The sequence below is a fragment of the Macadamia integrifolia genome, chromosome 9 (genome assembly GCF_013358625.1).
Source record: "Macadamia integrifolia cultivar HAES 741 chromosome 9, SCU_Mint_v3, whole genome shotgun sequence".
Taxonomy (NCBI): Eukaryota; Viridiplantae; Streptophyta; class Magnoliopsida; order Proteales; family Proteaceae; genus Macadamia; species Macadamia integrifolia.
This window is the reverse complement of record NC_056565.1, coordinates 16,400,405-16,425,264: the sequence shown is the minus strand read 5'-3', so window position 1 is coordinate 16,425,264 and position 24,860 is coordinate 16,400,405. Positions and strand designations below refer to the sequence as shown.

Here is a 24,860-nt window from a genome sequence, read left to right as displayed (position 1 = left end):
GAGAATTTGGATTGTTCAGGTGTCACATGAAGTGGAAATATAGATCAAAAGTGTGTTACGTGCACAAATAAGCAGGAGTAGTTAATTTTGACATAGGTTTTAGTTGTTTAAGAATTTTCAATTATGTGTGAGTTATTGGTTATAGTAGGAGTTATTAAAGAAGTTGTATTAGTGGTGTAAGAGGTTGTAACTCTTTGTAATGGTTATCCTATTCTATTTAAGAGGAAGGACCAACAAAAATAGAGAATGAATGAAATCTTAAAAATTATTTCTTAATCTTAACTTGAGAAGAGGTCGGCTACCTCCTAACAGGTCGGGACGTCATGGCTTCGTCTGTAAAGCCAACCCTATCTATTTTTTTTATATTTTATTAATTTCTTTTATCTAAATCCCTCCCTTATATTAATTTTCCTATTTTCTCTCTATGGAATCCTTGCACGTATAATCTGATATCAAAGATTAGGCACGACATCCACAGGTGGAATTTCTACAATTTCTCTCTAGAGAAACGAGGTCGTGGCTTCCTCGATAAAGCCAAGGGAAGACTACCACATGCTAAAACGACTTGGAAAAATCTAGATGCAATGAAGATTCAATTTCCATGAAATGGACTTGAAGACAAGACCAATCTTAACAGGTATGGAATGTTACGTGCACAAATAAGCGGGGGTAGTTAATTTTGAGATAGGTTTTAGTTGTTTAAGAATATTGGTTGTAGTGGAGTTATTAGAGAAGTGGTATTAGTGGAGTAAGAGGTAACTCTTTGTAACGATTATCCTATCCCATTTAAGAAGAAGGACCAACAAAAATAGGGAAGGAATGAAATCCTAAAAATTGTCCCTTGATCTTATATTGAGAAGAGGTCGGCTATCTCCCAATAGGCCGAGATGTCATGGCTTCGTCCGTAAAGTCAATTCTATATTTTTTTTATATTTTATTAATTTCTTTTATTTAAATCCCCCCTTATTTTAATTTTCTTATTTTCTCTCTATGGAATCCTTGCACGCATTGGTCTAATTGTATGATGGGCGAAAATTTGGATATTTTTCTGAGCTGGGTTTGTGGGTTCTGTAGCTCTAGTGTTAAATTGTTCAAATTAGTCCTTTCGAACACTGAATCCTTCACTGTCTTCCTAGATACGTTGGTCACCACTGTAGAGTATCTTTGGTAAGTTCTTCCTTTTGCGTTCCATGAAGTTGTTTCCTTTTGCTCAATTTGTAAATGGAGCAGAAGATTTAACTGAAGGAGTTGGATTTGGTTTGTGAACGACCAGGTAATTGCTAATCGTAACCACCATAGCCACCATGGAGTTGAGCCAAGACACCAAGAAGGGGAGCGTTGTTGTAGATAGCAGGCTCTGTTTGCTGATAGTTGTCTCGTGATCGGCAAAGTCATCATAAGCATCAGGGGCCACCGACGATGGCACCGGTCAAGAGATTTGAATCACTAGCCTTGTGACTGTACCATGTGCTATATCCTCCACGGCAACGAACAAAGCTCGGATTGGCATTAAGGTGAACTTGTAGTGGATAGTTGTTTTCCCATAGCCCACCGTGTAACTTGTGGGTCTTGGATTGTCTCCAAGTATGTAATCCACCTGCAATTTCAACATTAATTTCAGATTGATCAAAAAAAAAAATTCAGATGAATCGAAACAGAGATACCAAATTAAACTAAAAATCGCTATCGAAATTACCTGAGACTTGGCTACATGGATAACATCACCACTACCTTTTCCTCGCCAGAGAAGGAAGAGATTTCGATGACCTTTCCTTGTCGGAGCAGACAAAGAATCTCAAAGATTTGGTGGGTTGAAAAAAAATGAGAAGGGTATTGTGGGCATTAACTAAAATATTGTTCAAATACGGATCAAAACCCCAAACCAATCTACAATGTTAGGTTTTTGGGTTTAAATATAATAAATGAAACTCAAGGGGGACGTGATAAAGCCAAATGCAAGGGGAGGTGGATGTAAATTTCCCTAAAAAAAAAAAATGGGGTTAACGGCAATGCAAGGAATCAATTAGAGTGTACATATTGCCATCCAATGGGAAAGATAGGATGATCATTTTAACGTGCCATGTGAGATGGAGTAGAAGATTCTTTTTAGAATTTTGAATGACTCACAAAAAAATCCCCAAAATTTTGGGATAAATCAAGCAGATTATAAGAAGATTAGCAAAAAGTGGAAAACTGCCTTTTCATCTAAACTCGGCCTTTTTTTTTTTAATTATTATTATTATTATTTTAAAGGCTCTATACCAGGTACGAATAGATGAGAAAGAAGGTAATGCTTTTTCAATGAGTCTTAATTAGATCCTCATACGGTGCCTGATCCACATATGGAATCCATTTAATCTCTTTCCTCTTACAATAAGTTTTTATATTGAGCGAATTTCAAGTGTGGATAAGACACCAAACAATAATGGTTCTCGTACGAGGGCTTGATCCAAACTCCCTTTCAACCAATCGAAGATAGCAAGAAAAGATATCTGAGATTCTGAATTTGACAAAACAGAGGGAGCTATATATTTACGGAGCAACTATAGCCTTTTATCTAGAATCTTTGCCTGTCAGACTTGTTTCAATAACATGTGTACATGTAAGCATCAACATGGACGAGAATAAGATGTTTCGTGGAGATCGGCCGTCATTTCATCCCACCCTTTGTCTCTACTCTCAATCAGAGTTATTTATTTATTTTTTATTTATTTATTGTTTATATTAATTCATGAATTACCAACCCTTCACTCATAAACAAGATCTATCAGACTATATCATAACTCATAAGCCCAACTAGAATTCCACATGATCGGCTGTTGATCCAAATGCTCCAGTCGTGGTCCACCGGTCAATTAGGACACAACCCCACGTCCCTACCTACCATTAATATTAACTATAAACACCAATTGGTCATTAATGAAGCCAAATTTAACGAACTAGCCAACGGTCATGCACTCTTCATTCCCTGCCAATAACTGTCAATAACCACCACCTTCTCTCTCTCTCTATCTATATCTCTCTTTCTCTCTCTAAACTCTAATCTTTTCAAGTTAGTCCGGCCGGCGTCAGAGTTCAGAGAGCTGACGACTCTGACGCCCAAGAAGTTGAGAGAGAAAATGAAATTGGCGGTTGTGGGCTACCTGATGGTGGCCGCCACCGTCGTCGTCTTCCTCACCTTATCACCAACTTCCCGTAGATTGGGTCGCCACCTACACGGTGGTCGCCGTCTGGGACACAAGCATGCACCGTTCGACCCACTCGTCGGGAAGATGGAGAGAAGGATGGAGGAAGAAAGATCAGGAGGATCTACAGATGAAAATCATCATCCAATGAGTAGTAGTAGTACTACTTCTTGGGATAATTCGACCGTCGATTTGAGTAGTGATGACACTAAAGAAGAAGAAGGAGAAGAAGAGTATTTTAAGGATATTAAGGGCAAGTTAAGGTTAAACATAACTATGAGGTTGTTGACAATGTTTCCCCTCATAGATAAGGATCCTAAAGATGGGTTTATTAGTTTGAAGGAGCTTGAGATTTGGAATGTGGAAAGAGCAGTTGAACGCTTGAATTATAAGACCTTGAAGGAGATGAGGCGGCGCGATGAGGATGGTGATGGCTCTCTTAGTCTATTTGAATGTCTCCATCAGTTCTCCCTTAAAAACTTAGGTATCTCTTCTCTCTCTCTCTCATAGAATTTTCTTGCAAACCAGATGAACACGTGATGGATGCTATCACAATCCTAACACATGAGGTGGGCTAGGATTAAACCACAATCCACAATAGGGTATGCAGGAAAATTTTGTCCTCTCTCTCACTCTCTGAAGTTGGTGACAGAGTGATGAATGCTAAAAATGGGAATGTGTTCTCTATCTAGGAGCACACCCCTGCGCCCGGACACAAGTGGTGTAAAATGATCACCACACCCCTCCTAGTTGATGCTTGCATTTGCGTTCTCATTATCAGGTATTGAGATAGGGACCATGCTCCCGTACTGAAATCATTTTCGGTAAAAAATATAGGGACATGCAATGCTCCCAATAACTGAAGTTGATCTATTGTAATGTGTTCCAACTTCCAACTCAAGTGGCATTTGTAGTAAATGTTTGAAAGGCCTCTTGTTTATTGGGTATGTAATCCATATCATTAAGGGATGCGGTTGGTCCAACGGTAAGGTACGAATGTTATGACTTGATGGTCAAACGGTCGAAATAGCCTCTCGACATTTTCAAGATAAAATTGTGTAGTTCTCGCCCCTCCCTCCTCCTATGTCCTTGTACATGCAGGAGCCTCGTGCACCGGGTACACCATTTATAATATATGTATCATTATCTAACCATCGATCTATTTTCTATATGAAAGGAAAGAATCTCTTTTTATCCAGTACCAAGATTTGCTTAATCGCATGTTAAATGGAGATGGTGCTAAAAGTTTGTCACATATAGACCCCAAGGTCCTCTGGTCACATGTCAATTGAGTTTTCCAATTGGCTAAACAAGGAGTAAAAAAAAGTCGAAACTACCAAGATGGTGCATGGGACCATAGTGGGGGTGCTTAGACAAACACGGGAATGTATGACATTAGTTGGGAGGGTAAATGATTGAATTTGAGTTTGAAATTTAATAAGATGCTTTTCATATCATTCTTTAGACATCCAATGGCTGGATTCGCCCCTCCACTCTTCCATAGGGTAAAACTATGTATACCTGTTTAAGGAGATTCTTTCCTTCAAGGTTGTATGGGAAAACTTTTTTCTAGTTATAATGCTTTAAAAGAGTTACCTTATTTGGTACTAGCTATAGTTTTTATGACAAAGGGAAAAAGGAAAAGTTGTGTACATGGTGGATCATATAATTGAGATAGGTTATCAAATTTGACATGTAATCTGTCTAAGTCATTCCCATTATGATTTCTGATGAACAAATGGTAAGCAGAGAGTAACGACATGACTCCTGGTCAAGTTGGTTGGTGGAAGGAACAATTTAATAATGCAGATGTAGATGGCAATGGATTTCTCGACCTTCATGAACTAAACGAGTATGATCATGAATCAAAGACTACCTTATGATTTATTTTGTTCATTCATTAATTTTTTCTCTTTCTGAAATTGATCAACAAAAAGTAAAATTCTGTTGCAGTTTCTTGAACCCTAAAGACAGTGAAAATGAAGAAATTCAAGTATGGTTGTTAAGAGAAAAGATAAGGTGAATATTCTAATCATCCTGATCCATTTTCAAAATGTGTTTTCCTTATAACTGATGCCAGGAAATTCATAATGAACCAAAGTTTTATCCCTTAGCATTGTTGTTTTTTTTTAATAAATTTACTAAGAGCATATTTGCTTTGTTGTATGTAGGTACATGGACGATGATAGGGATGGAAAACTCAATTTTGTTGAGTTTCATGACCATGCATATGACATTTACAAGAACCATGCTGAATATGAATATCATAAAAAAGATATACCAAAGCCTGAACAAAAATTTGCAGAGCTTGATTTGAACTTTGACAAGTACTTGTCTATCTATCATAGCATTTTTTTTTTCTCTTATTCAGTTTTAATCCCATTTTTAGACTTCTTTCTAGAGAATGTTAGTTAGCTTATATATTGAGAATATCCTAATTTAGGTACTAATTAAAATTGAATATTTGCAGATTTTTGACAGCTGAAGAGTTGTTACCCATACTACATCAGCTTTACCCAGGAGAAATCACTTATGCTACATACTATGCAAAGTTTCTAATTCATGAGGTTAATTACTTTGTTGAATATATATTTGAAATCAATTAAGTCCTCAATTCTGAAAATTAATACATCCACAATAGAGTTTATTGACCTCACAATCTTTCTATCACACTATTAAAATTGCTCAGGTTGATGGTGATAAAGATGGGAAGCTGACTATTAATGAAATGCTCAATCATGAAGAGATTTTTTACAGCAAAGTGTTTGAAGAAGAATTCGATAACAGCGATGATGATGACGATGAATATTACGATTATGATGATTATGATGATGATGATGATTTTCGTGATGAGTTTTGATGAATCTTGCACTACTATTTCTCTTAGTTCAAGTCATTTGGTAGGATTTTCCTCCACTTTTGTGTGGATGGATGTGTAATATCAGTGTAATTAGGTAGGAGAAAATGTTAGTTACTGTTATTTTGTCAAGAGAAAATGCCTGTAACTATTATTGGTTTATGTTGAATATTTCAATCACATTGGTGGGGATAAGTTGCCACCTTTCCCCTAGCCCATTCCCTGAATCATTATGAAGCAGTACCCTTACAGCATTCATACCTTAGATGCAAAACAATCTTTGGCATGCTTTTATTTGTGTTTTCATCTTATTATTAAGAATAATTTATGGAACAGAAAGAGAAAGCTAGCATTTGGTTACTAATGGGCAAAATATATTTTAAAATGAATAATAAGTTTGGTATGTCAACATGTTTAATAAATTTTGTAGCTTCAATATTTATCAAGAGGAGAGTGTTCTTTGTTGGGGACTGCAGCCTCCACCAACACCCCGTGGTTTGTCTCTCTCCTCTGTCTATATAGATCATTTTACATAGGGAGGATAGAGTCAGACTATAGCAGAGGCTCCACTCCCCCATAGAGAACATTATCACTTTATTAAGTGCATGTCTAAGTAATTTGACACCTTTTTTTTTTATTACCCCTTGTTTTTATTCCTAAAAATTGTATACATTTTTTATTTTTAAATTAAAGGTAAAAAAAATATTCTCAAAAATTGATTGAAAGTGACTTGTTATTATATCATTATAAATAGTTGGCATTGTCTCGCATAGTTTTTCATTATACTCGTGAACATGACTTGATTTACCCTGCAAAGAAAATGTTATACTTAAAGGGTAAAAGAGTAAAATTACAAATTATTTAACACCTTATAAGGAAAGAGTTCCAATTGAGTTGGGGTTTGGGGGAAATCTACATGCCACACCAATGGCAGTGAAAAATACATAGTATCATCCACATGGGGCCACATTGTCACAATAGGAAAAAATAATAAAAACCACATGTGAAAAGGAAATAGGGCTCTGGAGTCATGGCGACTCGCTCTCTCTCTCTCTCTCTCTCTCTCTCTCTCTATATATATATATATATATATATATATATATGATCTGACATGGAGGAGAAACATTTTTAACAATAGAATAGCTTAAAGCATTCATGAATGAGAGGTGGACAAAATATGTTAGTAGCTTCTGGTTCAGAGGAAGGCATTAAAACTTCAAAAATTAGTAAGAATCCCAAACCAACATAATATTATGAAGGATAATCAAAATTCAAGGACGGTGAACACACTAAGAGGTTTGCATCACCAAATGCACTAAGACCTCTTCCTTTGACAAAATTTCACAGAAAATATCAAGTAGTTCCAGAAATCATTTACAATCCTATATCCATGAACATCAAGGAAAGGTGAAACAGGGGGAAAAAAAATCCTCAAACAAGAAGGGAAGGCTGGTACTCTTAAAGAGAGACTTCTTATTTTGTTGAGGACTTGCTATTCTTTTGCACATGCCACTTCTCTATACTCCCATACCAATTCCACTGTGTAGCTAGAGCTATGATACGTAAAAAACCAGCACCAACAACCTCAAAGAAGGCAATTAGGGCTGATCTCTGGGGTGATAAACCAGAAGTTGCTAAAGACAGAAAGAACCCTTCCAAGTTGCACGATACAATAAATGTTCCAGATTTTATGCCATTTAAGGTTCGCTTGGCAACTTCATCAGCCTTCATTGCACCAGAAGTAGCAGCTATGATACTGGTGAGCTGTGGCCTTACCTTGTTTTCTGAAACAAATGAGTAACATTCATGAAAACCCAATCTAGTATCACATAAGAACCATAATAATAATGGTTTTAATAACTGTGGCAGCGAATTTTGCCCAAAATAGCATTTGAAAGGACTTAAGGGTAAGAAATGCAAAGCCAATTCAAACACCAAGACAGCCTCCCAATTCAAGTCACATGAAGGAGTAAATTGACGGTTTAAACCATATAAAGATAGGGGACACACTGCACCAGCAACATGCCAAATTGGTTAACCAACCTCAACCATATGACCTATCTAGTGTTGCACTTCTCCCCATGTATTGTTGGCCACCAAAACGTCATCCCCACCTTCCTCCAGTATACCACTGGCAGTCCCTTGTGAGTGTGGCACACACCTTTTTGTTTGTTTTGGAGCTGGATTACCATTTTCAAAAAAATATTAACCTTTCAACAATTTTCAAAACTTCATTCTTCATGTGGCGAACTCCCTCTGATGCTGTTCAAAAGGACAGAAGAACAGCATTAACGGTCATTAGATTTGACCAAGAATGGAACAATAAGCTTATTTTTTAATCTCCCAATGGGTTATATGGATCATAGGCTGACTATTTTGGGTTTTCTGCTATTATGGGCTAATTCTATAAGCCCAAATATGAGGGATTGAAGGCCTATACGGGATAGTGTTAGTTTCTATTTTAATAAGTTGAATTCTTTATTTTAGTAGTGTTTCAGAAGGGTTGGATAGATATGCTGCAGTCCAGCCACAGTTTCTATTTTTTCAAGTACTAGAATGGTTTCTATTAGAAGACCAAGTTGTAAGGGATTCTCCCTACCAAACATAGGGGTTTCCTATTTTGCTTGTTTCATTGAAGTTATAAATAAAAAGTAGGGGAATCATACTAACCCAACAATGATTTGAGCGATTTGATAAGCTTATGCTTGGTGATTTCTGTCAAATTCAGAACTCCTTTGCTATGAGATGCAGTGAAACCCTTGGTGGGATGCCAAGTTGGACCAATGAAAAATTAGTCAAGTTCTAGGTGAGAAGCCTAGTTCATAATCCTTCATCTTCCAATTTTTCTTTTCTTCTTCCATTGAAGGTCAGATCTCTTTTCTTCCATTCTGGGCATTTTAGTTTACCTGTTATTAATCACTAATCCTTGATAGTTTTCTGCAAGGTTTCAGATCAAGTTTCTTACCCATACAACCCCATCAATCTGTCCCATAGCTTCCTAGTTGTGTAGGTAACTCCCCACCGAACTGCTGCTACAACACTGCTTCCTTTCTTCCCATTTTCCTACAAGCTACTAATTCTGATTCTCTGCAACCTGAAAGTTACTATTTTCTATTTTCTGGAATCTAAGATTGGTAGTTACTAAATCAGAGCATTACTAAAGAGCAGGACTTTCTACATTCTGGGATTAGTTGCTGTTACTCCATAGTATCTAATTCTATTCTGAATACTTTCTAATTCTGTGACTGCCCAAAACTCCAGATCCAACCATTTATTCCCCTGTTCCACAATGTCCTTCAACCTGGATTACAGCCCCATCAAATTGCTCAGTTTTGCATTATTTCAAATCTCCCTATTCTGGTCCTATGGATGTGTCCTATGATCCCTACCTGTGGTTTGCATCTGAATCTTCTAGGTTAACCAGATTGCATTACCCTCTTTGTAGTAACTAACTACATGAACAGAATGATGATAAGGGCTACTACATGTAGACCCTTTTGAGTACCACCGCACCAGCCACATCAAATTCTTAGGAGCAATCAGTGCAGATGGCAAGATGGTCTGTTTCACATGCTTTCCGCTCCATATAATAACATTTAACAAATACAATATAACATTAGCAAAGAGCAACACTATGAATACATATGCATCTCCCATGACATCTCATGTGGCAATTACACAAGCACCATAGTTATCAAACAATGGGTACTTGAAATATTTTCTAAATATATGTACTCAAGATGCACGAATAAATTAGTGGGGGATCTTTCAAATGTATTATACTTTTTTAACGAGTAATAAAATACATGTTACAACAAACAACTAGCCTGAAGTCAGATTTCAAACCTTCAGCAAAACCTGGAGTTTCAGTGTCAGGAGGGAATATAAGGGACACATGGATGTTATACCCAATGACCTCCTGCTGCAGTGCCTCACCCAACCCTTTAAGGCCAAATTTACTAGCTGAATAAGCAGTGTAACCATAGATGCCCACCTAAAATAAAAAATTCCAAGTCAAGACTTCTCAAAATTATAGGAAACAGATTCCACAAACTTAAAGAGAGTAGAATACTTATTAAAATAAAAACTTAAGATAAAAATAAGGAAAAAAATATATATATATATATATATAGAGAGAGAGAGAGAGAGAGAGAGAGAGAGAATTAAAGCATTGCACTGCTCATAATATTAAATCCATCCACAGTGACGAAGAAAATAAGTAATAAGGTCAATACATACTGTCTAAGAGAGTTCCCCAGGATCTAAGTTCTAAGAGAACCAAAAAAAGATAAAGGATCCATACACCTGCTGACTACTTGTTTACACTTTAGACACACACACAACACAAAAAAAGAACAAGAAGAAGAAGATTACTATGACAAAACAACCATGATAGTAGTGTATACAAGAAGTCATATAAGATAGCTCTCAGATCAGTAATTTGAAATGACCTCATTGAAACAACATCCAAAACCTTATCTCAACTTAATAGGGTCAGTGATATGGAGATTCCAAGCTAGGACGAGCGCAAGGATCCATGCAAAAAGATTGAAGGGTAATGGCTAATTATTAAGTGCCGGCTGTTAATCTAACACACCACTACAAATCAGCCACAGGCTTGGAAAGACAAACTATAATAAGGTACCGGCTGTCTACCTGACCTACTATATAAATCGGTCAAGCCAAAGCGTCCTACATGCATTACGTCCACCACCAAAACAATCCATCACCTAACCTACTTTTACGAAAAGAGGAATGAGATAACTAATTCTTGACAGCCTCGCTAAGCACGAAAGTAATAACTCGAACACACAACTCCGCATTGAAAACTATCTAGTCAACACACAACTCTGCATGTAACAAAAAAATGACCTCATCCTCCTAGAGAAATGATTTGATAAAAATTAACTCTGAGGTCTCAGCAAAGAAGTTCAGAATATTACTATTTAATGAAGTTCAAAAAAGGAACCCATCATAGCTTAAAGGTGCTGATGAAGTCCCAAACGTCTTTAAAGAAAAAAGAGAAATCAAAGTCAACACTCAACAGTTCACAAGATGGAGGACACCCTACATGTATCTTGCAGCTTTGATTCTTCTTAAAAGTTGTAGATTTGTAGCTGGGTTCATGCCTTTCTTCTATAACTCCTCTAGTGAGATTTCCTACAAGACAACTAAAGCTTCAATGGGAGAATGGTTTTGGAAAATGGTTGAAAATGAATGGTTGACTGATAAAACAAGGGGAAATTCCAATACATGGGCGCTAGTGATTGAATTTAGCTCTTAGAGTTGAGTACTTGACACTTGACAAATCTAGACCATGCAATACCTATCCAATGGTCGGAATTCCCACATCATCCTTCCATATGGCACAACTAGGATGAGGGCCATGGATAGAACCTTCTGAGTTTTGCTTCTCTTCAATGAATATGCTTATGAATAGAATATAAAAAGGCATCAATGGATCAAATAATTCGGAAGTATTTGACTTATGACTTCATCAATTCTTTTTATTTTCGGTCCTGTACTCAAAGCTCTTTGGTTGCCTATCTTATTGCTAATTCTATTTTTATTTCCCATCTTCCTGTTTTCTTCGTATGTTTTCCCCTCTATTCTTACCAAATTACAAAGATACTTTATCTCAGTTTGGTTGGAAATCAGACATAGATGTGGAAATGGATGCCTTGCTTTCTTGTAAGACTTGGACTTTGGTAGATTACGTCCTGGTAAGGATCTTCGGCTGTGTTATTGGGTATATACCATTAAGAATAATCATGACTGTTTGGTTGACCACCTCAAAGCTCATTTGGTTGCTAAGGGCTGCACTTAACCTATGAAGTTGACTATTTTGAAACCTTCTCTCATGTTGCTCATCAAGACTCTAAAGTCATTGTGCTGGTCATTTATGTTGGTGATAATATTGTCTTTGATAATGATTTGTTTGAAATTAAACAGGTTAAGTCTTACTTACAACAACACTTCCAGATGAAAGATTTTGAACCTCTCAGATATTTTTTTGGCATTGAGGTCATTTGAAGCAAGAAATGGCACGGTTTGTCTCAGAGGAAGTATATTCTTGACCTTCTGAGTGAGATAGGAATGTTAGGTGTCAGTCTATAGATACTCTTATGGAACCTCATGTCATACTTAGAGCGTTTAATGAGAAAGAATTTGCAAACAAACGTTAGTATAAGAGGTTAATCAACAAACTTATATCTTATTATTAGCGTGATTAGTCAGTTTATGGAGACACCTAATCAGGCTCATTGGGAGGCAATATGTTGTACACTGAGATATCTTAAGGTGTTCCAGGGAAAAGTCCTATTTATCATTCTAATGGTCACACCAATATTGTTGGTTATTCCAATGACGATTAGGTTGGTGCTGATGGTCATTAGAGATCTATTACACGATATTATACCTTTCTCAAGGGTATTATTGTTACATGGAGGAATAAATAGCAAACTACAGAAACCATGTCTAGTGTTGAAGTTGAGTATAAAGCAATGGCTCACACTGCAGCTTAGTTGATGTGGCTTAAATAGCAAACCTATGGACATTTTCTGTGATAATCTATTTATATTTCTAGTGATCCTGTCTTTCATGAGCGGGCCAAACATAATGAAGTGTAATTGTTCGGGACGTAGTGATGAAAAAATTGATTTTGTTTGTCAGTTCTAGTGATCAACTTGGATATTTGTTTACCAAGGTCTTGTTTCATAATGTATTTCTCCAAGGGTCTTCCAAGTTAGGCATGGGTGATATTGATTCTCTAGATTGAAGGCGAGTGTTAAATTGTGTCGGTTTCATAGGGATATATTTGTAAAAAATGGCATACCCAGTACACGAAGCTCCCGCCACTACGGGGCTTGGGGAGGGTCATAATGATGGGGACATCAAGACGTACAGCCGAAGGAAGAAGAAGACCCAACCTTCATTGTGGTTAGAGGATTAGAAGAAGGAAGAAGAAGAAAGAAGAAGAATAAAGGAAGGCTTGATCCAGCCTTCCCAGCGCTGGATCGAGTCCTCTCCTTCCAAAATTTGCCAAGATTGTGTGGCCCCCACCAAATCTGATAGTTTAGTAGTTTTATTTCCTAGGATTTTGTTTATTTGAGTCTCTAAGTTAATTAGGAAACTAAGTAATTATCCTATTGATTTCTTTTTAGAAAATTTCTTTGTTTATGAAATAGCATTCCTAGAATAATCTTTTCTTTTTAGTAATTAGTCTCTTATTTATGTAAGGCCATTGGCCATGGTTCTAAAAAATGAATGTGAATTGAAAAACAGCCAAGGAACAAACCACCCACCCCTCTCACGATTTTCTCTCTTTCAATCTTCTCTTTCTCACTCTCTTTCTCGCCTTTTCTCTCTTTATTCTCTCGGTTCTCTCTTCTCTCTTCTCTCGCCTCCCTCTCTCTCTTCCAATTCCCTTTTACTGCTACTGTTTACTGTCTACTGCTGTTGAATGTTCTCTGCTTCTGCTGCTGCTGCTGCTGCTTACTGTCTACTACTGTTGGATGTTCTCTGTTGCTGCTGTTATTCTCTGTTATTACTGTTGCACTATTGCAGCCTCTGTTTGCAACAACTGAAGGCCATACTACGTGGATAGATCATCACCTGGGCTGCTGCTGATCTCCTTTCAATGAACGGATTACTGCTGGACACCATCATCAAATCTGGGCTGTCTTCTTTATTCTCAGACCTAGGCAACAGATAAGTATAGAAAAAACCCTCCCATTCCCTCCGTTATCCCCTCATTATTTACTCTGTTACTTCCATTAAAACCCACCCCCCCTTTTAGCCATTGTTTAACCTTTTATTTACCACATCGTTTGCCTTAAGTATTGTTGGTCTTCTTATTACTAGTATAAATGATCTTAGAGCATATAGCATGGGGTTTCTATCTACTTTTGATGCTTAATAAACTAGTATTGTAACCTAATTTTGATTGCTGCCATGTTCCCTACCCCATGTTTCCCCTTGAAGCTTGAGTATGTGTTTTTCTTCCTAGATTATTTACTTTTTGCTACTTTGTCTATTAGTCTCATTTTATGTTGCATGTTAAATTTTGTTTGCTGAGTTTCTTTTGTCCTGTTTACCCAAGTCCCTTGAGTTAACCCTACCTAGTTAGTTAATCTTGTAGGAAACCTAGTCACCTAGGAACCCCCTACATCATCTTGGTATCAGAGCATGGTTTTGTCTAGGTTTAGGGTAATTAGGTACTGTTGTCCCTTGTTTACATGTCTTACCTTTCGATGTCTAGTCTCCATCACCATCTGTCCGTAGTCGAGTCTGAGCTAAGAGAGCGATACCATAGATTAGAGGACACCCTTTTCTTTCTTAAGTTGGCGGGACCAAATAGCATTGGACGCTATTCCCTCCAAAAGCACATACTTGAGAGGGAGATTTTTTACCTCAAGATTGAAAGGGCTAACTACATGTCTCAATTGGAGATTCTGAGTAGACCTTGAGTCTTTGGTGGCAACCGTACCTTGGCTGCCCATCTCCTTATGTCCACTCGTAGTGGTAGAGCATACCAGGATATGTCTGACCCTCCTAGCACCTCCATCCAATCTGAGCAACTGGCTGAATTCATGAAAGTTGTTCAAGCCATACAGGAAACACAAGTTTTCCATCTCCAAGCCCTTACCGATAAGTTGGCTGCCCTCGAGACAAGTGCCCAAAACCCTGATGGCGGCAAGGCTGTAACACAACTGGCACTGAACCTAGGGGTAGAGCCCTAACCCTGAGGAAGTAAACGAGAATAACCAGACTGATGGTTATGACCAGATAGGAGATAACTTCCAAGGCCTAGGGCGTGGTAGGGATCGGGGTAGGGGTCGAGGCCCATCGCCAAGACGCCAAGACGCCAAACCCCAATATGGAGATGATGAGGGTTATGAGCATCCTGATAGGGGCTTTGATGTCAGACGGATGATTAAGGCAGATGCCCCTACCTATGATGGTCAGATTGATGCTAGGATCCTTCTAGATTTGATCAAGCAGATGGATAGGTACTTCGATTTCTACGATATGCCAGAGGAAGTCTGCTACCGATTTGCTAAGTTCAAGCTTATTGGAGCTGCCCAGGACTTCTGGACAGACCTAGAGTACTAGGAGGACCACCTAGGACTTGAGCCAATCACTACCTAGGTAGAGATGCAAGAGCGGCTCAAGAGGAAAATTTTTCCTATCACTTATAGGCTCCAGTTGTTGAATGAAATGAATACCATAAAGCAAGGAAAGTTGACTGTGACCGAATACATGAGCAAGTTCAATGAATTGAAAATTAGAAGCCGTATTCGGGAGGATGTTGAGCAAACACTATCCAGATTCCTTATCAGACTCAACTCCGAAATTCAGTCTCGTATGGCACCCCACCTGGTGCGAGACGTTCCACAAACCTTTAGGATAGCCCTTGAGGTGGAATCCTCTATGAGAACTTATTCTCAGAGGAAGAGCTACCAAACTGGGGAATCCCAATTTAGAAAACCACCCCAAGGCTCAACTGGATTCCCAAAACCCACTGCTGCACCACAGCGTCAATTTGACAATAAGGGTAAAGGAATTTTGGGAGAAGCACCCAAGAGTAGTGGGCAACAACAGTGCTTCAAGTGTCATAGGTTTGGTCACTTCTCCAGAGAGTGTCCCAATAGGAATCTTTATGTCGGAGAGCAGACCCCTGAAGAAGGTGACCAAAAGGGGTTTCAGGACCATGAGTATGAGGACCATAAACCTGATGAGACCATATCTAATGAGGAGACCGAGGAGGCCGGTGACCTCAAGCTTGGCATTGTGCATTGCATGGTCTCACAACCTAGGAGTAGCGATGATTGGTGATGAACAAATATTTTCATCACTTACATATATCATCAGGGCAAGAACTGCCACGTCGCCATAGACAGCGGGAGTTGCATGAATGTGGTCGCCAAGAGCGTTGTTGCTCGAATGGGCCTCAAACCTGAACCCCACCCCAAGCCTTACAAGGTTGCCTGGGTTGATCAGTCCACCATTCCCGTTTATCTGAGGTGTTTAGTTCCCTTACACTTTGTAGGATATGAGGATCGAGTGTGGTGTGATGGCCTAAAGATGGATGTTGCCCATATCATCCTAGGTAGACCTTGGTTATATGACCGAGATATCACAAATTATGGGAAGTCTAACACTTATGTCTTTGAGTTCAAAGGGAAGAAGATCAGACTAACCCCCAGTGTCCCTAGGGAAGTTAAGGTTCCAGAACACAAGGGAAGTACATCCAAACACACCCCCACCAAAACACTCAACATTTTAAATCAACAACAATTTGAAGGAGAGTGTCACGAGTCAGGGGTGATTTATGCTCTAGTTGCCGTACAGAGTAATACCGATAGGTCACGCTTATTCACTGAGGCTCCTAGAGAAGTGCGACCCTTGTTGAAGAAATTTGAGAGGTTATTCCCTGAGGAACTACCTGATGAGTTACCGGCTATGCATGACATCCAGCACGCTATTGACTTAGTTCCAGGATCCTCTCTCCTGAACTTACCCCATTACCGAATGAATCCCAAAGAACATGCCGAACTCAAACGGCAAGTGGATGAACTGTTGCAGAAGGGATTCATTAGGGAAAGCCTTAGCCCGTGTGCTGTACCAGCCTTGTTCACGCCAAATAAAGATGGCACCTAGCGTATGTGTATTGATAGTAGGGCCATCAATAAGATCACCATCAAATATAGGTTCCCTATCCCTAGGCTTGATGACATGTTGGATTTGATGGCCAACTCTTCGATCTTTTCGAAGATTGATCTCAAGAGCGGGTACCACCAGATTAGGGTTAGGCCTGGAGATGAGTGGAAGACAGCCTTCAAGACGAAGGATGGCCTCTTTGAGTGGTTAGTCATGCCTTTTGGCTTGTCAAATGCACCTAACACCTTCATGAGGATAATGAATCAAGTGCTTCAATCATTCATTGGCAAGTTCCTAGTGGTTTACTATGATGACATCCTCATCTATAGTAAGACCTTGTCTTCCCATTTGGATCACTTACAGAAGGTTTTTCATGTGCTCTTACAAGAGAAACTCTATGTCAACCTTAAGAAGTGCACCTTCATGAGTGATCAAGTCATCTTCCTAGGATTTGCTGTGTCAACTCAGGGAGTATCTGCTAACCCTGAGAAAGTGAGAGCAATTGTAGAGTGGCCTGAGCCAACTAATGTCCATGAGGTAAGAAGCTTTCATGGCTTAGCCACTTTCTATAGGAGGTTCATCTACTGGTTTAGTTCCATTATGTCTCCTATCACCGATTGCATGAAAAAGGAGTTTTAATGGACTAAAAGTGCTACGAAGGCCTTTAATGAGATTAAAAAGCTTATGAATGAAGCTCCAGTCCTGTGCCTCCCAGATTTCTCTAAAGTCTTCGAAGTGAATTGCAATGCATCTGGTATTGGGATAGGTGGTGTCCTAGGACAAGAGGGCCACCCTATTGCCCATTTTAGTGAGAAGCTTAATGAAGCTAGGCAACGATATTTCACATACAACAAGAAATTCTATACGGTTGTCCAATCACTGCGCTATTGGCGATTACCTTTTACCGTAAAAATTCGTGCTATTCTTTGACCATCAGGCTCTGAGATACCTGAGTGCCCAAAAGAAACTTAACCAGAGGCATGCCAAGTGGGTTGAGTTTCTCCAAAAGTACACTTTTGTACTTAAGCACAGACCCGGTGTCGAGAATACTGCTGCAGATGCACTGAGCCGAGTGAACATGCTCCTCAATCTCACCAATGCTAGGAGTCGGGCTAGTGTGCTACTCCAGGCAATGAGTGTAGAGGTTGTAGGGTTCGAGCGAGTCAAGGACCAATACCTCACCTGTCCTGATTTTAGTGAGCCGTTCACTTCCTTGAGTGAAGGCAACCCGATCAACCGCTCGGACTACGTACTTAGTGAGGGCTTCCTTTTTAAAGGAAGCAAGTTGTGCATTCCCAGGACTTCACTCCGAGATTTCCTAATCTGGGAATTGCATGCTGGGGGAGTCGCTGGCCATTTCGGTCGAGATAAGACCATCACCCTCGTTGAGGACTGATTCTTTTGGCCAGGACTGAAGAAGGATGTTGCTAGAGTTGTGAGTCAGTGTAGGACATGCCAGACCGCCAAACAACAAAAGCAAAACACGGGTTTATACACTCCCCTACCCGTTCCCCATTCCCCTTGGCAGGACCTTAGCATGGCTTCGTGCTTGGTCTACTAAAAACTTTGAGGGGCCATGATTCTGTTTATGTGGTTGTGGACCGCTTCTCGAAGATGGCCCATTTCATCCCATGCTCTAAGACCTCTGATGCATCCATAGTAGCCAGACTTTTCTTTAATGAGATTGTCAAGTACCATGGGTTGCCCCTCACCATAGTGTCCGATAGGGATGTTAAGTTCACTAGTCATTTTTGGAGGACCCTGTGGCGGATGATGGGCACGAAGCTCCGTTTCTCCTTAACATTCCACCTTCAGACCGATGGCCAAACCGAGGTTGTCAATAGGAGCTTAGGGAATTTATTGCGTTGCCTCATAGGGAAACACCTTACCAGTTGGGATCGAGTCCTCAGGGAGGCTGAGTTTGTGTATAATAGTTCTAAGAACCGTACCACTGGTCTGTCCCCCTTTGAGAGCTGTTCAGGATACCAACCCCGGGTACCCATAGACCTTATCCCAGTCATGTCTAGTTCCAGGACCTCCCAGTCAGAAGAGTCTTTTGCTCAGCATATACATGATTTGCATGCAGGTATAAGAAGACAGATAGCACTGAGCAACGAGCAATATAAGTCGAAGGCAGATGTGCACAGAAGGCTATAAGAGTTTCAAGAGGGTGATATGGTGATGGTTAGAATTAAGTCGCAACGTTTTGTTAGGGGAAAAGCGAGCAAACTGCATGCTCGTAGCACAGGTCCGTTCAAAGTACTCAAGAGGATAGGTGCCAATGCATATGTTCTTGATCTACCAACTAGTATGGAAATCAGTAATATTTTCAATGTTGAAGACCTTGTCCCATACCATGGTACCTCTACCATTACCCCTTTCTATCCTGATGGCTTTAAGGACTTCCCCTTCACCATTAATGAGACTACTAAACAAAACCAACCACTTCCCCCCACCTCATTACCACCTGTGCCTATGGTCACGAGAAGGACTGAAGAGATTGAGGAAATCCTTGATGAGAAGATTGTGTCCACACACAATGGAGGTTCTAGAGAGTTCTTGGTCAAGTGGTGTGGACGTCCGAAAATTGACAACACCTGGATCACAATGCAAGAAGTCCAACAACTCAACCCAGACCTACTTGACTATTACAAGAGTTTTAATTCACCGGAGGTGAATTCTTCCAAGCCGGGGAGAGTTGATGGGGACATCAGACGTACAGCCGAAGGAAGAAGAAGACCCAACCTTCATTGTGGTTGGAGGATTAGAAGGAAGAAGAAGAAAGAAGAAGAATAAAGGAAGGCTCGATCCAGCCTTCCCAGCGCTGGATCGAGTCCTCTCCTTCCAAAATTTGCCAAGATTGTGTGGCCCCCACCAAATCTGATAGTTTAGTAGTTTTAGTTCTTAGGATTTTGTTTATTTGAGTCTTTAAGTTAATTAGGAAACTAAGTAATTATCCTATTGATTTCTTTTTAGAAAGTTTCTTTGTTTATGAAATAGCATTCCTAGAATAATCTTTTCTTTTTAGTAATTAGTCTCTTATTTATGTAAGGCCATTGGCCATGGTTCTAAAAAATGAATGTGAATTGAAAAACAGCCAAGCAGCAAACCCCCCACCCCTCTCACGATTCTCTCTCTCTTTCTATCTAGTCTTTCTCACTCTCTTTCTCGCCTTTTCTCTCTTTATTCTCTCGGTTCTCTCTTCTTTCTTCTCTCGCCTCCCTCTCTCTCTTCCAATTCCCTTTTACTGCTACTGTTTACCGTCTACTGCTATTGAATGTTCTCTGCTGCTGCTGCTGCTGTTTACTGTCTACTACTGTTGGATGTTCTCTGCTGCTGCTGTTAATCTCTGTTGATACTGCTGTTATTCTCTGTTACTACTGCTGCACTATTGCAGCCTCTGTTTGTAACAACTGAAGGCCATACTACGTGGATAGATCATCACCTGGGCTGCTGCTGATCTCCTTTCAATGAACGGATTACTGCTAGACACCATCTTCAAATCTGGGCCGTCTTCTTTATTCTCAGACCTGGGCAGCAGATAAGTATAGAAAAAACCCTCCCATTCCCTCCATTATCCCCTCATTATTTACTCTGTTACTTCCATCAAAACCCACCCCCCCTTTTAGCCATTGTTTAACCTTTTATTTACCACATTGTTTGCCTTAAGTATTGCTGGTCTTCTTATTACTAGTATAACTGATCTTAGAGCATATAGCATGGGGTTTCTATCTACTTTTGATGCTTAATAAACTAGTGTTGTAACCTAATTTTGATTGCTGTCATGTTCCCTACCCCATGTTTCCCCTTGAAGCTTGAGTGAGTATGTGTTTTTCTTCCTAGATTATTATTGCTTTTTACTACTTTGTCTATTAGTCTCATTCTATATTGCATGTTAAATCTTGTTTGCTGAGTTTCTTTTGTCCTGTTTACCCAAGTCCCTTGAGTTAACCCTACCTAGTTAGTTAATCTTGTAGGAAACCTAGTTACCTAGGAACCCCTCACATCACATAATGTACGCAACCTTACCCTCACTCTACAGAGAGGTTGTTTCCTAGTTCAAACCCGTGACCACTTGGTCACAAACTCACAATGGAGCAACCTTACCATTGCACCAAGGTCCCCCCTATACAAACATAGGGGTATATTTGTAATGCTTGTTTATATTTTTGTCCTTAAATGTAAAGTAGACAAAAGTTATAGGCTTTAGTGTGGACCCAGTGCTTCATTGTAATTTCTCCTATTTATGTAACATAAGTAGTTCCCCCCCCCCTCCCCACATGGTTTGGAGTATTCTGCTCCCCTCTCAAACCATGGACGGTTTTTGTCACTCTCTCTTCTTCTCTTCGACTTACATTTTCTCTTCTCTCTTCCAAAATGTCCAGGTACTGATTTTAAGTTCTAGTAGAGATGGAATTGATAAATTCCATCAACAATAACCAACCCAAAAAGAACAAGATTCCATAAACAACATACAGTAAGAATGAAGGGAATACCTTATCAAGGCAATCAGATGGGAAAACAATTAAACATGAAAACAAATTATTCAACACATTGGAATTTATTCAAACTCATTACAAATTAAGCCCATAACCTAAACTCAAACCCACATACAGCCCTACGAACTCCTTCTTCCTTTGACTCATATGCTAACTCAAGGACAAACAACCAGGAACTGTCCCAGCGGAATGTACCCTGTGTGGCCTTTTGGGATTCCCCAATACGAGTTAATTTGAATTATAAACTGGGTCTAATACACAGATTACCTTGTAGAAAATGCTTAGATCCCATAAGTCCCCAACACTTCGCACCCAAAAAGATTTAACATCACCAAGGATTTCATCATTGTCATTAGTTTTACTGAGGTTCATTCTCTTCAGCAGTGTTTGATATGTTTAATCGTGGGGTGATTTTAAACCTTGGGGGAACAAAAATATTTCACCAATTTCAACATGTTTTGCTAAATTTTTTGTAAATTCTTCGATTTTGGTAGAAATTGACGCTATGGGAAGTGAAAAGTTTCACTAATTTCGACAGATTTCATTCGACATTTCAAACATTTCTCTTCAGGTGTTGAATAGGTTCAGTAAAATCCAAATTCACATTGCAATTTATGCATGAATATGTGTTATAGATCACAGCAGAATGATCTTGAATGATATCAGCAATCTGTTCACAGTTTTTTATTTTTTCTTAAATAATTTAGTTTCAGTTCATAATTGTATCTCAAGTTCTATGGCTGACGGTCATTGAATAAAGAACTTGGGCTCAAATGCCCTTGGGTTAACCTTAACCATTGGCTTTCTGGGTCCACAAAGTTTCCCCATTTTGGAGACTGAGCGACTCAGAACCCAATTTGAGCACAATGAACTGATAGATCATAACAAATTGAAATTGAATAATAACCAGTCTGTTCAAGAGATCTTGAGCCCTTTATGTTGTTCTGTGTTTAAATCCCTGGTGTTGATTGATAAACATTTCTGCATCAATGAAACTTCCTCATTTTGGACACTATGAAGGATTTCACAAAAATAATTATAAACAATAGTTTTTTCTCACCATCAATAAAATTTCATCCACCATCAAAGAAGGAAAAAACAGAGAAGAAAATAAGAAGAACAAGAAGATCATCTCCATAAAAAGAAAAACTACTGCAACTTAAAAATCATGAGAGTTGAATGACACCTCTAGTGCATTCCGTCACATTATAAATTACAATTAAACCCCAAAAAACACTATGAACGTCACCAGAAATTCGTTTATATGAAAATACCATCTGATTGGCCATAGCAAAGGGAGCAGAAATACACCATACCTGACCAGCCTGCGAGGACATTAGAGCGATCGAACTAGGTAGACTGTCACCTCTGTTCTTCATCCCAGGAAGTGCTGCTTTGATCAGATGGAAAGTACCCATTAGATTCACATCGATCATGAACTTAATAGTCTCCAAATCCTGCGACTCCAGTTCTCCTGGAGTAAAAACTCCTTGATTGCAAACAAGTATATCAATGGGGCCTGCATCATCAATTGCTTTCCGAACAGCTTCGTAGTCTCGAACATCAACACTGAAGATGGAAACATCAATTCCAGTAGAAAGGCGAATAGAATTCCGAGCTTCTTCAAGCTTGTCCCGATTACGAGCAAGGATTGAAACTCGAGCGCCCTCTGAAGCAGCCTGATGTGCTATGGCAAGGCCAATACCACTCGACCCACCAGTAATGAAGATATGACGACCCTTAATTGGGATCTTAACGGGACGAGGGCGAACAATGAACGCTAGAATGGCAAAGATTAAGATAGGAATCAAGAGTATGAGAAGGAAGAGAAGGCTATTTTCCGCCATTGAAGGAGCTTCAACAAATCAAAAAAAGCAATTACTAACGGGAAAGAAAACCCATCAACAAGAGGGTTTATAGATAAGTGGTGAGAATTGAAAACTAGTCCAGATACATCCCTTTTATCGGATTCAGGAGAGAGAGAGAGAGAGAGAGAGAGACAAAGAGTCTACCTGAAGATTTCTCGTCAGCAACGCCGGGCTATAGAGTTCGACAGAAAGATCCGAGAGGAGGCAACAATGATCCTTAATTCAATTTTCCATTCCTGACGTCTCCACACCTTTCAACAAGACTAGTAGGTTTAGGGAAAGTCAAACCTCATATGTTTTGTAATTAATTTTCTTATATTGTATATTTAGGTAATCTCTCCTCTTACATTTTAATGGTTGAAATCGTCATCTTTGTTTTTTGGTAGGAGTTGAAATGTTCATGGCCCTCAATAATATTGACATTCACCAAATCTATTAAATAAATAAATAATAAAAAGTTTAGACTGCGTTTAGTAGTTATCCAGAAAAACATTTATGATGTTTTTCCATTTGAGGTTGGGGTGGGGTGGGGTGGGGTGGGGTGGGAATTGAATAAAGCATATGGTGTCAACTTGGGCCCGTTTGATAACATTTCAAGAAACGCGTTTCTGCCGTTTATATTTTCAGAAACAATAGAAATTGAGTAAAAAGCGTTTGATAAAACTGTTCCGTTTCACTTATTTTCAGAAATAAAAATATAAATTTTTACTTATTTATGATTCAAGAAACGACTTAGGTCGCCATTTCTATAAACGACTTGTGGCCATTATTTCATTGGTTACTATCGACTTCTAAAAACATGACTTATCAAACACCTTCAATTCCGTTTATGTTTCTAGAAACAGAAATTTATGTTTCTGTCGTTTCTTGAAACAGAAACGACAGAAACGTTATCAAACGGGCCCTTGGTGTTTCAATTTTTTTGGAATAAAAAGGGGAAAAAAAATAAAAAAAACAAAATGATGGAATGACGAAACCTTGTTCTGGCATTTTGATTTCATTCGAAATACAAAAAAAAAAAAAAAAATTTGAAGAACTAAGGTAATCGTTCTTGAAACAAGTTCACCAAACACATTTTTCTTTTTTTAAATGAATTTTGATACATAAACTGAAAATTTTGCTTTTGGCGCAAAACGTCATTCTGAAAACTTAATAACTACCAAATGTAGCCTTAGTTCAAAAAAATAATTATTTTATGGACACGCTAACATTTTATGTCCTACTGAAGCACTGCTTGCCATACAAAGGCTTGTTATGGGGGTTATGATTACTATCGTGGAGCATCCTTTTTTTTTTCTACAAAAAAAAAAATATATATAATTATGTGTAAAATTCATTTAGATTGAAATTTGACACGTAAGAAATGGCCCTTTGGGTATCTCCTCTAGGTTGTCATGTTACAAATAGTTGGGTTATATAAGAAACCCACCTTGACCTTTGAACATTATTTTATTATTTTTATAACAACAAAGTCATGCCTTTCGATCTAACAATTTTAGATATTGGCACAAACTTTTGTCATGTGGAAATGGGATAGGGTTGAAATTTTGTGATAATTAAGCCCTAAATCCCACAAGCTAAAAATGGAGCTGATCAAGTGACAAAAGAAAGCATTGAAGATTTAATAAAATTAAGAATTAGGGGTGTCAATCGGTCGGGCCAGGCTGGGCCAGTCTCAGTTGGGGCTAGCCGAGCCTAGTGGGCCTATGTCCTCGGATCATGATGTATCTATTTAAGAAATGAGTCGGTCTCAGTCGGTATCGTGTCGGACTTGGTAGGGTTCCAGGCT

The 24,860-nt window shown here is 38.9% G+C and overlaps 2 protein-coding genes across 3 annotated transcripts; one reads left to right on the top strand and one right to left on the bottom strand.

The window, feature by feature from the left end:
• The first annotated feature begins 3,044 nt into the window (after positions 1-3,044).
• Positions 3,045-6,366, top strand: LOC122090096 (reticulocalbin-1). Its single transcript, XM_042659934.1, has 6 exons — positions 3,045-3,669; positions 4,935-5,037; positions 5,139-5,204; positions 5,357-5,512; positions 5,656-5,752; positions 5,875-6,366. Exons 1-6 carry the CDS (start codon positions 3,120-3,122, stop codon positions 6,043-6,045), a joined length of 1,143 nt encoding a protein of 380 aa, XP_042515868.1. The 5' UTR covers positions 3,045-3,119; the 3' UTR covers positions 6,046-6,366.
• An 899-nt stretch (positions 6,367-7,265) lies between these two features.
• LOC122089985 (3-dehydrosphinganine reductase TSC10A-like) lies at positions 7,266-23,374 on the bottom strand. Of its 2 annotated transcripts, XM_042659787.1 has the most exons (4): positions 23,216-23,374; positions 22,520-23,058; positions 9,889-10,036; positions 7,266-7,826 (listed from the first exon to the last, which is right to left on the bottom strand). In XM_042659787.1, exons 2-4 carry the CDS (start codon positions 23,048-23,050, stop codon positions 7,516-7,518), a joined length of 990 nt encoding a protein of 329 aa, XP_042515721.1. In that variant the 5' UTR covers positions 23,051-23,058; positions 23,216-23,374; the 3' UTR covers positions 7,266-7,515. The 2 variants fall into 2 exon arrangements, with proteins under 2 accessions (XP_042515721.1, XP_042515720.1); XM_042659786.1 differs by having other exon boundaries at positions 22,520-23,305.
• Between the last annotated feature and the right edge of the window lie 1,486 nt (positions 23,375-24,860).